General features: G+C 50.8%; 1 protein-coding gene across 1 annotated transcript in view; it reads left to right on the top strand.

The window, feature by feature from the left end:
• The window catches only part of txk (TXK tyrosine kinase), a gene marked incomplete at its 5' end in the record, with an annotated part of 31,885 nt that overhangs the window by 3,129 nt on the left and 13,756 nt on the right, over positions 1-15,000 (top strand). Inside the window, 4 exons of the mRNA XM_055937049.1 lie at positions 1,264-1,318; positions 1,472-1,551; positions 2,274-2,398; positions 2,572-2,646. Coding sequence (XP_055793024.1) covers positions 1,264-1,318; positions 1,472-1,551; positions 2,274-2,398; positions 2,572-2,646 — 335 coding nt within the window. The remainder of the gene's footprint in view (positions 1-1,263; positions 1,319-1,471; positions 1,552-2,273; positions 2,399-2,571; positions 2,647-15,000) is intronic.

Genomic DNA, 15,000 nt, shown 5'->3' with positions numbered 1-15,000 from the left:
TACTTACAAAGTCCAGTACTACACAGATACTTACAGAGTCTAGTACTACACAGATACTTACACAGTCCAGTACTACACAGATACTTACAGAGTCTAGTACTACACAGATACTTACACAGTCCAGTACTACACATATACTTACTCAGTCTAGTACTACACAGATACTTACACAGTCTAGTACTACACAGATACTTACACAGTCCAGTACTACACAGATACTTACACAGTCCGGTACTACACAGATACTTACACAGTCTAGTACTACACAGATACTTACACAGTCTAGTAGTACACAGATACTTACACAGTCCAGTACTACACAGATACTTACACAGTCTAGTACTACACAGATACTTACACAGTCTAGTAGTACACAGATACTTACACAGTCCAGTACTACACAGATACTTACACAGTCCAGTACTACACATATACTTACTCAGTCTAGTACTACACAGATACTTACACAGTCTAGTACTACACAGATACTTACACAGTCCAGTACTACACATATACTTACTCAGTCTAGTACTACACAGATACTTACACAGTCTAGTACTACACAGATACTTACACAGTCCAGTACTACACAGATACTTACACAGTCCGGTACTACACAGATACTTACACAGTCTAGTACTACACAGATACTTACACAGTCTAGTAGTACACAGATACTTACACAGTCCAGTACTACACAGATACTTACACAGTCCAGTACTACACATATACTTACACAGTCCAGTACTACACATATACTTACTCAGTCTAGTACTACACAGATACTTACACAGTCTAGTACTACACATATACTTACACAGTCCAGTACTACACATATACTTACTCAGTCTAGTACTACACAGATACTTACACAGTCTAGTACTACACATATACTTACACAGTCCAGTACTACACATATACTTACTCAGTCTAGTACTACACAGATACTTACACAGTCTAGTACTACACATATACTTACACAGTCCAGTACTACACATATACTTACTCAGTCTAGTACTACACATATACTTACTCAGTCTAGTACTACACAGATACTTACACAGTCTAGTACTACACATATACTTACACAGTCCAGTACTACACATATACTTACTCAGTCTAGTACTACACAGATACTTACACAGTCCAGTACTACACATATACTTACTCAGTCCAGTACTACACATATACTTACTCAGTCTAGTACTACACAGATCCTCAGCTTTGCAGTCCAATAAAAGGTTCTCTCCTCCATTGTTCTAGGTGGTTCTGTCAGAGCATCACCAGATCAGAGGCTGAACAGCTGCTACGACAGGAGGTTCCAGTTCCGTTTTTTTTTTTTTCTTCGATTAATCGATCAATCGATCAATTAGCCAGACTGTCTGTTTGTCAGTTAGTCTGCTTGTCTATCTGTTCCTTCTGTGCTGTAAATCTGTAGGTCATCTCTAATTGTTCGATTTAATCTTTGCAGGCTAAAGAGGGAGGTTTTGTGGTGAGGGAGTCTAGTCAGCAAAGCTGTTACACTGTTTCAGTGTTCACTAAAGCTCTGGGGTAAGTACCTTTGTCCAAAGCAATTTAATAAATACATCATATGGACCATGTGGAAAATCAATCCCTATGCTTTGACACATTTAGCCATCGCTCTCTCACTGTTTCTCTCTCTCTGTTTCTCTCTCTCTCTCCATCCATCCCTGTCTCTCTCTCGCTCTCTCTCCATCCATCCCTGTGTCTCTCTCTCTCTCTCTCCATCCATCCATCCATCCCCCTCTCTCTCTCTCTCTCTCTTTCTCTCTCTCTCTCTCTCTCCTTCTCTATTTCTCTCTCTCCATTCATCCCTGTCTCTCTCTCCCTCTCCATCCATCTCTCTCTCTCTCTCTCTCTCTCTCTCTCTCTCTCTCTCTCTCTCTCTCTCTCTCTCTCTCTCTCTCTCTCTCTCTCTCTCTCTCTCTCTCTCTCTCTCTCTCTCTCTCTCTCTCTCTCTCTCTCTCTCTCTCTCTCTCTCTCTCTCTCCATCCATCCCTGTCTCCCTCTCTCTCTCCACCTCTCTCCTCTCTCTCTCTCTCTCTCTCTCTCTCCTCTCTCTCTCTCTCTCTCTCTCTCTCTCTCTCTCTCTCTCTCTCTCTCCATCCCTGTCTCTCTCTCACCCTCTCTCCATCCATCCCTGTCTCTCTCTCTCTCTTTCTCTCCCTCCCACAATCCCTCTCTCTCTCCCTCTCCATCCATCCCTGTCTCTCTCTCTCCCACTCTCCTCTCGCTCCTCTCTGTCCCCTTAGTATAAACGGTGGTATCAGACACTACCAGATAAAGCTCAATGATTCTGGAAGCTTCTATCTTTGTGAGAAGCACATCTTCACCTCGATACCTGAACTTATAGAGTACCACAACCACAATGCTGCAGGTAGAGTACACACACACACACACACACACACACACACACACACACACACACACACACACACACACACACACACACACACACACACACACACACACACACACACACACACACACACACACACACACACACACACACACACACACACACTCCCTCTCTGTTTGTGTTGTGTGCAGGTCTGGTGACCAGGTTAAGGTATGCAGTAGAACCTATGGGCAGGTGTGTTCCTGCTACATCAGGCTTCAGCTCAGGTCAGTCAACACACACTCTAAAACACACACACTCTAAAACACACACACTCTAAAACACACACACACTCTAAAACACTCACACACTCTAAAACACACACACACACTTTAAAACACACACACTAAAACACACTCACACACTCTGAAACACACACACTCTGAAACACACACACTCTAAAACACACACACACTCTAAAACACACACACACTCTAAAACACACACACACTCTAAAACACACACACACACACACTAAAACACACTCACACACACTCTAAAACACACACACACTAAAACACACTCACACACTCTGAAACACTCACACACTCTAAAACACACACACTCTAAAACACACTCACACACACTAAAACACACTCACACACACTAAAACACACTCACACACACACACACACACACACACACACACACACACACACACACACACACACACACACACACACACACACACACACACACACACACACACACTCTGAAACACACACACTCTAAAACACACTCACACACTAAAACACACTCACACACTAAAACACACTCACACACTAAAACACACTCACACACTAAAACACACTCACACACACACACACACACACACACACACACACACACACACACACACACACACACACACACACACACACACACACACACACACACACTCTGAAACACACACACTCTAAAACACACACACACACTCTAAAACACACTCACACACTCTAAAACATTCACACACTCTAAAACACACACTCTAAAACACTCACACACTCTAAAACATTCACACACTCTGAAACACACACACACACACTGAAACACACACACTCTAAAACACACACACTCTGAAACACACACACTCTAAAACACTCACACTCTAAAACACACACACACTAAAACACACTCACACACTCTGAAACACTCACACACTCTAAAACACACACACTCTAAAACACACTCACACACACTAAAACACACTCACACACACTAAAACACACTCACACACACACACACACACACACACACACACACACACACACACACACACACACACACACACACACACACACACACACACACACACTCTAAAACACACACACACACACTAAAACACACTCCCACACACACACACACACACACATACACACACACACACACACACACACACACACACACACACACACACACACACACACACACACACACTCTAAAACACACACACACTCTGGTGGGGGTTAGGGTCTGGTGGGGGTTAGGGTCTGGTTAGGATCTGGTGGGGGTTAGGGTCTGGTTAGGGTCTGGTGGGGGTTAGGGTCTGGTTAGGGTCTGGTTAGGGTCTGGTTAGAGTCTGGTTAGGGTCTGGTTAGGGTCTGGTTAGGGTCTGGTTAGAGTCTGGTTAGGGTCTGGTTAGAGTCTGGTTAGGGTCTGGTTAGGGTCTGGTTAGAGTCTGGTTAGAGTCTGGTTAGGGTCTGGTTAGGGTCTGGTTAGGGTCTGGTTAGGGTCTGGTTAGGGTCTGGTTAGAGTCTGGTGGGGGTCTGGTTAGGGTCTGGTTAGGGTCTGGTTAGGGTCTGGTTAGGGTCTGGTTAGGGTCTGGTTAGGGTCTGGTTAGGGTCTGGTTAGAGTCTGGTTAGGGTCTGGTTAGGGTCTGGTTAGGGTCTGGTTAGGGTCTGGTTAGGGTCTGGTTAGGGTCTGGTTGGGGTCTGGTTAGAGTCTGGTTAGGGTCTGGTTAGGGTCTGGTGGGGGTCTGGTTAGGGTCTGGTTAGGGTCTGGTTGGGGTCTGGTTAGAGTCTGGTTAGGGTCTGGTTAGGGTCTGGTTGGGGTCTGGTTAGGGTCTGGTTAGGGTCTGGTTAGGGTCTGGTTAGGGTCTGGTTAGGGTCTGGTTAGGGTCTGGTTAGGGTCTGGTTAGGGTCTGGTTGGGGTCTGGTTAGAGTCTGGTTAGGGTCTGGTTAGAGTCTGGTTAGAGTCTGGTTAGGGTCTGGTTAGGGTCTGGTTAGGGTCTGGTTAGGGTCTGGTGGGGGTCTGGTTAGGGTCTGGTTAGGGTCTGGTTGGGGTCTGGTTAGAGTCTGGTTAGGGTCTGGTTAGGGTCTGGTGGGGGTCTGGTTAGGGTCTGGTTAGGGTCTGGTTAGGGTCTGGTTAGGGTCTGGTTAGGGTCTGGTTAGGGTCTGGTTAGGGTCTGGTTAGAGTCTGGTTAGGGTCTGGTTAGGGTCTGGTTAGAGTCTGGTTAGGGTCTGGTTAGGGTCTGGTTAGAGTCTGGTTAGGGTCTGGTTAGGGTCTGGTTAGGGTCTGGTTAGGGTCTGGTTAGGGTCTGGTTAGGGTCTGGTTAGGGTCTGGTTAGAGTCTGGTTAGGGTCTGGTTAGAGTCTGGTTAGAGTCTGGTTAGGGTCTGGTTAGGGTCTGGTTAGGGTCTGGTTAGGGTCTGGTTAGGGTCTGGTTAGGGTCTGGTTAGAGTCTGGTTAGGGTCTGGTTAGAGTCTGGTTAGAGTCTGGTTAGGGTCTGGTTAGGGTCTGGTTAGGGTCTGGTTAGAGTCTGGTTAGGGTCTGGTTAGAGTCTGGTTAGGGTCTGGTTAGAGTCTGGTTAGAGTCTGGTTAGGGTCTGGTTAGGGTCTGGTTAGAGTCTGGTTAGGGTCTGGTTAGGGTCTGGTTAGGGTCTGGTTGGAGTCTGGTTAGGGTCTGGTTAGAGTCTGGTTAGGGTCTGGTTAGAGTCTGGTTAGAGTCTGGTTAGGGTCTGGTTAGGGTCTGGTTAGAGTCTGGTTAGGGTCTGGTTAGGGTCTGGTGGGGGTCTGGTTAGGGTCTGGTTAGAGTCTGGTTAGGGTCTGGTGGGGGTTAGGGTCTGGTTAGGGTCTGGTTAGGGTCTGGTGGGGGTTAGGGTCTGGTGGGGGTTAGGGTCTGGTTAGGATCTGGTTAGGGTCTGGTTAGGGTCTGGTGGGGGTTAGGGTCTGGTTAGGATCTGGTTAGGGTCTGGTTAGGGTCTGGTTAGGATCTGGTTAGGGTCTGGTTAGGGTCTGGTGGGGGTTAGGGTCTGGTTAGGGTCTGGTTAGGGTCTGGTTAGGGTCTGGTTAGGGTCTGGTTAGAGTCTGGTTAGGGTCTGGTTAGGGTCTGGTTAGAGTCTGGTTAGGGTCTGGTGGGGGTTAGGGTCTGGTGGGGGTTAGGGTCTGGTTAGGATCTGGTTAGGGTCTGGTTAGGGTCTGGTGGGGGTTAGGGTCTGGTTAGGATCTGGTTAGGGTCTGGTTAGGGTCTGGTTAGGATCTGGTTAGGGTCTGGTTAGGGTCTGGTGGGGGTTAGGGTCTGGTTAGGGTCTGGTGGGGGGTAAGGGGGTCTGGTTAGAGTCTGGTTAGGGTCTGGTTAGCGTCTGGTTAGGGTCTGGTGGGGGTTAGAGTCTGGTTAGGGTCTGGTTGGAGTCTGGTTAGGGTCTGGTTAGGGTCTGGTTAGGGTCTGGTTAGGGTCTGGTTAGGGTCTGGTTAGGGTCTGGTTAGGGTCTGGTTAGGGTCTGGTTAGGGTCTGGTTAGGGTCTGGTTAGGGTCTGGTTAGGGTCTGGTTAGGGTCTGGTTAGGGTCTGGTTAGGGTCTGGTTAGCGTCTGGTTAGGGTCTGGTGGGGGTTAGAGTCTGGTTAGGGTCTGGTTGGAGTCTGGTTAGGGTCTGGTTGGAGTCTGGTTAGGGTCTGGTTAGGGTCTGGTTAGGGTCTGGTTAGAGTCTGGTTAGGGTCTGGTTAGAGTCTGGTTAGAGTCTGGTTAGAGTCTGGTTAGGGTCTGGTTGGAGTCTGGTTAGGGTCTGGTTAGAGTCTGGTTAGGGTCTGGTTAGGGTCTGGTTAGGGTCTGGTTAGGGTCTGGTTAGAGTCTGGTTAGAGTCTGGTTAGAGTCTGGTTAGGGTCTGGTTAGAGTCTGGTTAGAGTCTGGTTAGAGTCTGGTTAGGGTCTGGTTAGGGTCTGGTTAGGGTCTGGTTAGGGTCTGGTTAGGGTCTGGTTAGGGTCTGGTTAGGGTCTGGTTAGGGTCTGGTTAGGGTCTGGTTAGGGTCTGGTTAGGGTCTGGTTAGGGTCTGGTTAGGGTCTGGTTAGAGTCTGGTTAGGGTCTGGTTAGGGTCTGGTTAGGGTCTGGTTAGAGTCTGGTTAGGGTCTGGTTAGAGTCTGGTTAGGGTCTGGTTAGAGTCTGGTTAGGGTCTGGTGGGGGTTAGGGTCTGGTGGGGGTTAGGGTCTGGTTAGGGTCTGGTTAGAGTCTGGTTAGGGTCTGGTTAGGGTCTGGTTAGGGTCTGGTGGGGGTTAGGGTCTGGTTAGAGTCTGGTTGGGGTCTGGTTGGAGTCTGGTTAGGGTCTGGTTAGAGTCTGGTTAGGGTCTGGTTAGAGTCTGGTTAGGGTCTGGTTAGGGTCTGGTTAGGGTCTGGTTAGGGTCTGGTTAGAGTCTGGTTAGGGTCTGGTTAGAGTCTGGTTAGGGTCTGGTTAGGGTCTGGTTGGAGTCTGGTTAGGGTCTGGTTAGCGTCTGGTTAGGGTCTGGTTAGGGTCTGGTTAGGGTCTGGTTAGGGTCTGGTTAGAGTCTGGTTAGGGTCTGGTTAGAGTCTGGTTAGGGTCTGGTTAGAGTCTGGTTAGGGTCTGGTTGGAGTCTGGTTAGGGTCTGGTTAGGGTCTGGTTAGGGTCTGGTTAGGGTCTGGTTAGGGTCTGGTTGGAGTCTGGTTAGGGTCTGGTTAGGGTCTGGTTAGGGTCTGGTTAGGGTCTGGTTAGGGTCTGGTGGGGGTTAGGGTCTGGTTAGAGTCTGGTTAGGGTCTGGTTAGAGTCTGGTTGGAGTCTGGTTAGGGTCTGGTTAGGGTCTGGTTGGAGTCTGGTTAGGGTCTGGTTAGGGTCTGGTTAGGGTCTGGTTAGAGTCTGGTTAGGGTCTGGTTAGAGTCTGGTTAGGGTCTGGTGGGGGTTAGGGTCTGGTGGGGGTTAGGGTCTGGTTAGGGTCTGGTTAGAGTCTGGTTAGGGTCTGGTTAGGGTCTGGTGGGGGTTAGGGTCTGGTTAGAGTCTGGTTGGAGTCTGGTTGGAGTCTGGTTAGGGTCTGGTTAGGGTCTGGTTAGAGTCTGGTTAGGGTCTGGTTAGGGTCTGGTTAGGGTCTGGTTAGGGTCTGGTTAGGGTCTGGTTAGAGTCTGGTTGGAGTCTGGTTAGGGTCTGGTTAGGGTCTGGTTAGGGTCTGGTTAGAGTCTGGTTGGAGTCTGGTTAGAGTCTGGTTAGGGTCTGGTTAGGGTCTGGTTAGGGTCTGGTTAGGGTCTGGTTAGAGTCTGGTTGGAGTCTGGTTAGGGTCTGGTTAGGGTCTGGTGGGGGGTAAGGGGGTCTGGTTAGAGTCTGGTTAGGGTCTGGTTAGCGTCTGGTTAGGGTCTGGTGGGGGTTAGGGTCTGGTGGGGGTTAGGGTCTGGTTAGGGTCTGGTTAGGGTCTGGTTAGGGTCTGGTTAGGGTCTGGTTAGAGTCTGGTTAGGGTCTGGTTAGGGTCTGGTTAGGGTCTGGTTAGGGTCTGGTTGGAGTCTGGTTAGGGTCTGGTTAGGGTCTGGTTGGAGTCTGGTTAGCGTCTGGTTAGGGTCTGGTGGGGGTTAGAGTCTGGTTAGGGTCTGGTTGGAGTCTGGTTAGGGTCTGGTGGGGGTTAGGGTCTGGTTAGCGTCTGGTTAGGGTCTGGTTAGCGTCTGGTTAGGGTCTGGTTAGAGTCTGGTTAGAGTCTGGTTAGGGTCTGGTTAGCGTCTGGTTAGGGTCTGGTTAGGGTCTGGTTAGGGTCTGGTTAGGGTCTGGTTAGAGTCTGGTTAGGGTCTGGTTAGAGTCTGGTTAGGGTCTGGTTAGGGTCTGGTTAGGGTCTGGTTGGAGTCTGGTTAGGGTCTGGTTAGGGTCTGGTTAGGGTCTGGTTAGGGTCTGGTTAGGGTCTGGTTAGAGTCTGGTTGGAGTCTGGTTAGGGTCTGGTTAGAGTCTGGTTAGGGTCTGGTTAGAGTCTGGTTAGGGTCTGGTTGGAGTCTGGTTAGGGTCTGGTTAGGGTCTGGTTAGGGTCTGGTTAGAGTCTGGTTAGGGTCTGGTTGGAGTCTGGTTAGGGTCTGGTTGGAGTCTGGTTAGGGTCTGGTTGGAGTCTGGTTAGGGTCTGGTTAGGGTCTGGTTAGGGTCTGGTTAGGGTCTGGTTAGAGTCTGGTTAGAGTCTGGTTAGAGTCTGGTTAGGGTCTGGTTAGAGTCTGGTTAGGGTCTGGTTGGAGTCTGGTTAGGGTCTGGTTAGGGTCTGGTGGGGGTTAGGGTCTGGTTAGGGTCTGGTTAGAGTCTGGTTAGGGTCTGGTTAGGGTCTGGTTAGGGTCTGGTTAGGGTCTGGTTGGAGTCTGGTTAGGGTCTGGTTAGGGTCTGGTTAGGGTCTGGTTAGGGTCTGGTTAGAGTCTGGTTAGGGTCTGGTTAGGGTCTGGTTAGGGTCTGGTTAGAGTCTGGTGGGGGTTAGGGTCTGGTGGGGGTTAGGGTCTGGTTAGGGTCTGGTTAGAGTCTGGTTAGGGTCTGGTTAGGGTCTGGTTAGGGTCTGGTTAGGGTCTGGTTAGAGTCTGGTGGGGGTTAGGGTCTGGTGGGGGTTAGGGTCTGGTTAGGGTCTGGTTAGAGTCTGGTTAGGGTCTGGTTAGGGTCTGGTTAGGGTCTGGTTAGAGTCTGGTTAGGGTCTGGTTAGGGTCTGGTTAGGGTCTGGTTAGGGTCTGGTTAGAGTCTGGTTGGAGTCTGGTTAGGGTCTGGTTAGAGTCTGGTTAGAGTCTGGTTAGAGTCTGGTTAGGGTCTGGTTAGGGTCTGGTTGGGGTCTGGTTAGGGTCTGGTTAGGGTCTGGTTAGAGTCTGGTTGGAGTCTGGTTAGGGTCTGGTTAGAGTCTGGTTAGGGTCTGGTTAGGGTCTGGTTGGGGTCTGGTTAGGGTCTGGTTAGGGTCTGGTGGGGGTCTGGTTAGGGTCTGGTTAGGGTCTGGTGGGGGTTAGAGTCTGGTTGGAGTCTGGTTAGAGTCTGGTTAGGGTCTGGTTAGGGTCTGGTTAGGGTCTGGTTAGGGTCTGGTTAGGGTCTGGTTAGGGTCTGGTTAGGGTCTGGTTAGGGTCTGGTGGGGGTTAGAGTCTGGTTGGAGTCTGGTTAGAGTCTGGTTAGGGTCTGGTTAGGGTCTGGTTAGGGTCTGGTTAGGGTCTGGTTAGGGTCTGGTTAGGGTCTGGTTAGGGTCTGGTTGGGGTCTGGTTAGAGTCTGGTTAGGGTCTGGTTAGGGTCTGGTTAGGGTCTGGTTAGGGTCTGGTTAGCGTCTGGTTAGGGTCTGGTTAGAGTCTGGTTAGGGTCTGGTTAGAGTCTGGTTAGCGTCTGGTTAGGGTCTGGTTAGGGTCTGGTTAGGGTCTGGTTAGGGTCTGGTTAGGGTCTGGTTAGCGTCTGGTTAGGGTCTGGTTAGAGTCTGGTTAGGGTCTGGTTAGAGTCTGGTTAGCGTCTGGTTAGGGTCTGGTTAGGGTCTGGTTAGGGTCTGGTTAGAGTCTGGTTAGGGTCTGGTTAGGGTCTGGTTAGGGTCTGGTTAGAGTCTGGTTAGGGTCTGGTTAGAGTCTGGTTAGGGTCTGGTTAGGGTCTGGTTGGAGTCTGGTTAGGGTCTGGTTAGGGTCTGGTTAGAGTCTGGTTAGAGTCTGGTTAGGGTCTGGTTAGGGTCTGGTTAGGGTCTGGTTAGGGTCTGGTTAGGGTCTGGTTAGAGTCTGGTTAGGGTCTGGTTAGGGTCTGGTTAGAGTCTGGTTAGGGTCTGGTTAGGGTCTGGTTGGAGTCTGGTTAGGGTCTGGTTAGGGTCTGGTTAGGGTCTGGTTAGAGTCTGGTTAGGGTCTGGTTGGAGTCTGGTTAGGGTCTGGTTAGGGTCTGGTTGGAGTCTGGTTAGGGTCTGGTTAGGGTCTGGTTAGAGTCTGGTTAGGGTCTGGTTGGAGTCTGGTTAGGGTCTGGTTAGAGTCTGGTTAGAGTCTGGTTAGGGTCTGGTTGGAGTCTGGTTAGGGTCTGGTTAGGGTCTGGTTAGGGTCTGGTTAGGGTCTGGTTAGGGTCTGGTTAGGGTCTGGTTGGAGTCTGGTTAGGGTCTGGTTAGAGTCTGGTTAGAGTCTGGTTAGGGTCTGGTTGGAGTCTGGTTAGGGTCTGGTTAGGGTCTGGTTAGAGTCTGGTTAGAGTCTGGTTAGAGTCTGGTTAGGGTCTGGTTAGGGTCTGGTTAGGGTCTGGTTAGAGTCTGGTTAGGGTCTGGTTAGGGTCTGGTTAGGGTCTGGTTAGGGTCTGGTTGGAGTCTGGTTAGGGTCTGGTTAGAGTCTGGTTAGGGTCTGGTTAGGGTCTGGTTAGGGTCTGGTTAGGGTCTGGTTGGAGTCTGGTTAGGGTCTGGTTAGGGTCTGGTTGGAGTCTGGTTAGGGTCTGGTTAGGGTCTGGTTAGGGTCTGGTTAGGGTCTGGTTAGGGTCTGGTGGGGGTTAGGGTCTGGTTAGGGTCTGGTTAGGGTCTGGTTAGAGTCTGGTTAGGGTCTGGTTAGGGTCTGGTTAGAGTCTGGTTAGAGTCTGGTTAGGGTCTGGTTGGAGTCTGGTTAGGGTCTGGTTAGGGTCTGGTTAGGGTCTGGTTAGAGTCTGGTTAGGGTCTGGTTAGGGTCTGGTTGGAGTCTGGTTAGGGTCTGGTTAGGGTCTGGTTAGGGTCTGGTTAGGGTCTGGTTAGGGTCTGGTTAGGGTCTGGTTAGGGTCTGGTTAGGGTCTGGTTAGGGTCTGGTTAGGGTCTGGTTAGGGTCTGGTTAGGGTCTGGTGGGGGTTAGGGTCTGGTTAGAGTCTGGTTAGGGTCTGGTTAGGGTCTGGTTAGGGTCTGGTTAGGGTCTGGTTAGGGTCTGGTTGGAGTCTGGTTAGGGTCTGGTTAGGGTCTGGTTAGGGTCTGGTTAGGGTCTGGTTAGGGTCTGGTTAGGGTCTGGTTAGAGTCTGGTTAGGGTCTGGTGGGGGTTAGGTTAGGGTCTGGTTAGGGTCTGGTTAGAGTCTGGTTAGGGTCTGGTGGGGGTTAGGGTCTGGTTAGGGTCTGGTGGGGGTTAGGTTCTGGTTAGAGTCTGGTTAGAGTCTGGTTAGCGTCTGGTTAGAGTCTGGTTAGGGTCTGGTTAGGGTCTGGTTAGGGTCTGGTTAGGGTCTGGTTAGGGTCTGGTTAGAGTCTGGTTAGGGTCTGGTTAGGGTCTGGTTAGGGTCTGGTTAGGGTCTGGTTAGGGTCTGGTTAGGGTCTGGTTAGGGTCTGGTTAGGGTCTGGTTAGAGTCTGGTTAGGGTCTGGTTAGAGTCTGGTTAGAGTCTGGTTAGGGTCTGGTTAGGGTCTGGTTAGAGTCTGGTTAGGGTCTGGTTAGGGTCTGGTTAGGGTCTGGTGGGGGTTAGGGTCTGGTTAGGGTCTGGTTAGGGTCTGGTTAGGGTCTGGTGGGGGTTAGGGTCTGGTTAGGGTCTGGTTAGAGTCTGGTTAGGGTCTGGTTAGGGTCTGGTTAGGGTCTGGTTAGAGTCTGGTTAGAGTCTGGTTAGGGTCTGGTTAGGGTCTGGTGGGGGTTAGGGTCTGGTTAGGGTCTGGTTAGGGTCTGGTTAGGGTCTGGTTAGAGTCTGGTTAGGGTCTGGTTAGGGTCTGGTTAGGGTCTGGTTAGGGTCTGGTTGGGGTCTGGTTAGGGTCTGGTTAGGGTCTGGTTAGGGTCTGGTTAGGGTCTGGTTAGGGTCTGGTTAGGGTCTGGTTAGGGTCTGGTTGGAGTCTGGTTAGAGTCTGGTTAGAGTCTGGTTAGCGTCTGGTTAGGGTCTGGTTAGAGTCTGGTTAGGGTCTGGTTAGGGTCTGGTTAGGGTCTGGTTAGGGTCTGGTGGGGGTCTGGTTAGGGTCTGGTTAGGGTCTGGTTAGGGTCTGGTTAGGGTCTGGTTAGGGTCTGGTTAGGGTCTGGTTAGGGTCTGGTTGGAGTCTGGTTAGAGTCTGGTTAGAGTCTGGTTAGCGTCTGGTTAGGGTCTGGTTAGAGTCTGGTTAGGGTCTGGTTAGGGTCTGGTGGGGGTTAGGGTCTGGTTAGGGTCTGGTGGGGGTTAGGGTCTGGTTAGGGTCTGGTTAGGGTCTGGTTAGGGTCTGGTTAGGGTCTGGTTAGGGTCTGGTTAGGGTCTGGTTAGGGTCTGGTTGGAGTCTGGTTAGAGTCTGGTTAGAGTCTGGTTAGCGTCTGGTTAGGGTCTGGTTAGAGTCTGGTTAGGGTCTGGTTAGGGTCTGGTGGGGGTTAGGGTCTGGTTAGGGTCTGGTGGGGGTTAGGGTCTGGTTAGGGTCTGGTTAGGGTCTGGTTAGGGTCTGGTTAGGGTCTGGTTAGGGTCTGGTTAGGGTCTGGTTAGAGTCTGGTTAGAGTCTGGTTAGCGTCTGGTTAGGGTCTGGTTAGGGTCTGGTTAGGGTCTGGTGGGGGTTAGGGTCTGGTTAGGGTCTGGTGGGGGTTAGGGTCTGGTTAGGGTCTGGTTAGGGTCTGGTTAGGGTCTGGTTAGGGTCTGGTTAGGGTCTGGTTAGGGTCTGGTTAGGGTCTGGTTAGGGTCTGGTTAGAGTCTGGTTAGGGTCTGGTTAGGGTCTGGTTAGAGTCTGGTTAGGGTCTGGTTAGGGTCTGGTTAGGGTCTGGTTAGGGTCTGGTTAGGGTCTGGTTAGGGTCTGGTTAGGGTCTGGTTAGAGTCTGGTTAGGGTCTGGTTAGGGTCTGGTTAGGGTCTGGTTAGGGTCTGGTTAGAGTCTGGTTAGGGTCTGGTTAGGGTCTGGTTAGGGTCTGGTGGGGGTTAGGTTCTGGTTAGAGTCTGGTTAGAGTCTGGTTAGCGTCTGGTTAGGGTCTGGTTAGGGTCTGGTGGGGGTTATAGTCTGGTTAGAGTCTGGTTAGGATCTGGTGGGGGTTAGGTTCTGGTTAGAGTCTGGTTAGGGTCTGGTTAGCGTCTGGTTAGGGTCTGGTGGGGGTTAGAGTCTGGTTAGAGTCTGGTATAGGGGTTCTGGTGCAGGTCTGGTGCAGGTCTGGTGGGGGTCTGTTGCAGGTCTGGTGGGGGTCTGGTGCAGGTCTGGTGGGGGTCTGGTGCATGTCTGGTGGGGGTCTGGTGCAGGTCTGGTGGGGGTCTGGTGCAGGTCTGGTGGGGGTCTGGTGCAGGTCTGGTGGGGGTCTGGTGCAGGTCTGGTGGGGGTCTGGTGCAGGTCTGGTGCATACCTCAGATTTTCACTTTATCACATATATCGGATGGTTGGGAACTAACAGGATGGTTGGGGACTAACAGGATGGTTGGGGACTAACAGGATGGTTGGGGACTAACAGGATGGTTGGGGACTAACAGGATGGTTGGGTACTAACAGGATGGTTGGGGACTAACAGGATGGTTGGGGACTAACAGGATGGTTGGGGACTAACAGGATGGTTGGGGACTAACAGGATGGTTGGGGACTAACAGGATGGTTGGGGACTATGGGGTTATTAACTAACAGCAGCACACACACTCTTTCATTACATAAAGTAAATGTACACATTGACATTCACCTATCAACACATTAACGTCTCTCTCCCCCCTCTCTCTCAATCTCTCTCGCTCTCTCTCTCTCTCTCTCTCTCTCTCTGTCTCTCTCCCCCCTCTCTCTCAATCTCTCTCGCTCTCTCTCTCTCTCTCTCTCTCTCTCTCTGTCTCTCTCTCTCTCTCTCTCTCTCTCTCTCTCTCTCTCTCTCTCTCTCTCTCTCTCTCTCTCTCTCTCTCTCTCTCTCTCTCTCTCTCTCTCTCTCTCTCTCTCTCTCTCTCTCTCTCTCTCTCTCTCTCTCTCTCTCTCTCTCTCTCTCTCTCTCTCTCCCCTCTCGCTCTCTCTCCTCCAATCCTTATGATCTGCCGCAATTGTTGCCACCACTATTACTAGCCTGTTCAACCTCTTTCATATCGTCTGAGATCCCCAAAGATTGGAAAGCTGCCGCGGTTATCCCCCTCTTCAAAAGGGGTGACACTCTAGACCCAAACTGTTACAGACCTATATCTATCCTACCCTGCCTTTCTAAAGTCTTCGAAAGCCAAGTTAACAAACAGATCACCGACCATTTCGAATCCCACCACACCTTCTCCGCTATGCATTCTGGTTTCCGAGCCGGTCACGGGTGCACCTCAGCCACGCTCAAGGTCCTAAACGACATCATAACCGCCATTGATAAAAGACAATACTGTGAAGCCGTCTTCATCGACCTGGCCAAGGCTTTCGACTCTGTCAATCACCGCATTCTTATCGGCAGACTCAACAGCCTTGGCTTCTCAAATGACTGCCTTGCCTGGTTCACCAACTACTTCTCTGATAGAGTTCAGTGTGTCAAATCGGAGGGCCTGTTGTCTGGACCTATGGCAGTCTCTAAGGGGGTGCCACAGGGTTCAAATCTCGGGCCGACTCTCTTCTCTGTATACATCAATGATGTCGCTCTTGCTGCTGG

This window comes from Salvelinus fontinalis, chromosome 11 (assembly GCF_029448725.1).
Source record: "Salvelinus fontinalis isolate EN_2023a chromosome 11, ASM2944872v1, whole genome shotgun sequence".
Taxonomy (NCBI): Eukaryota; Metazoa; Chordata; class Actinopteri; order Salmoniformes; family Salmonidae; genus Salvelinus; species Salvelinus fontinalis.
Note: the sequence above shows the minus strand (reverse complement) of the source record. Positions and strands in the feature narration are given on the sequence as shown.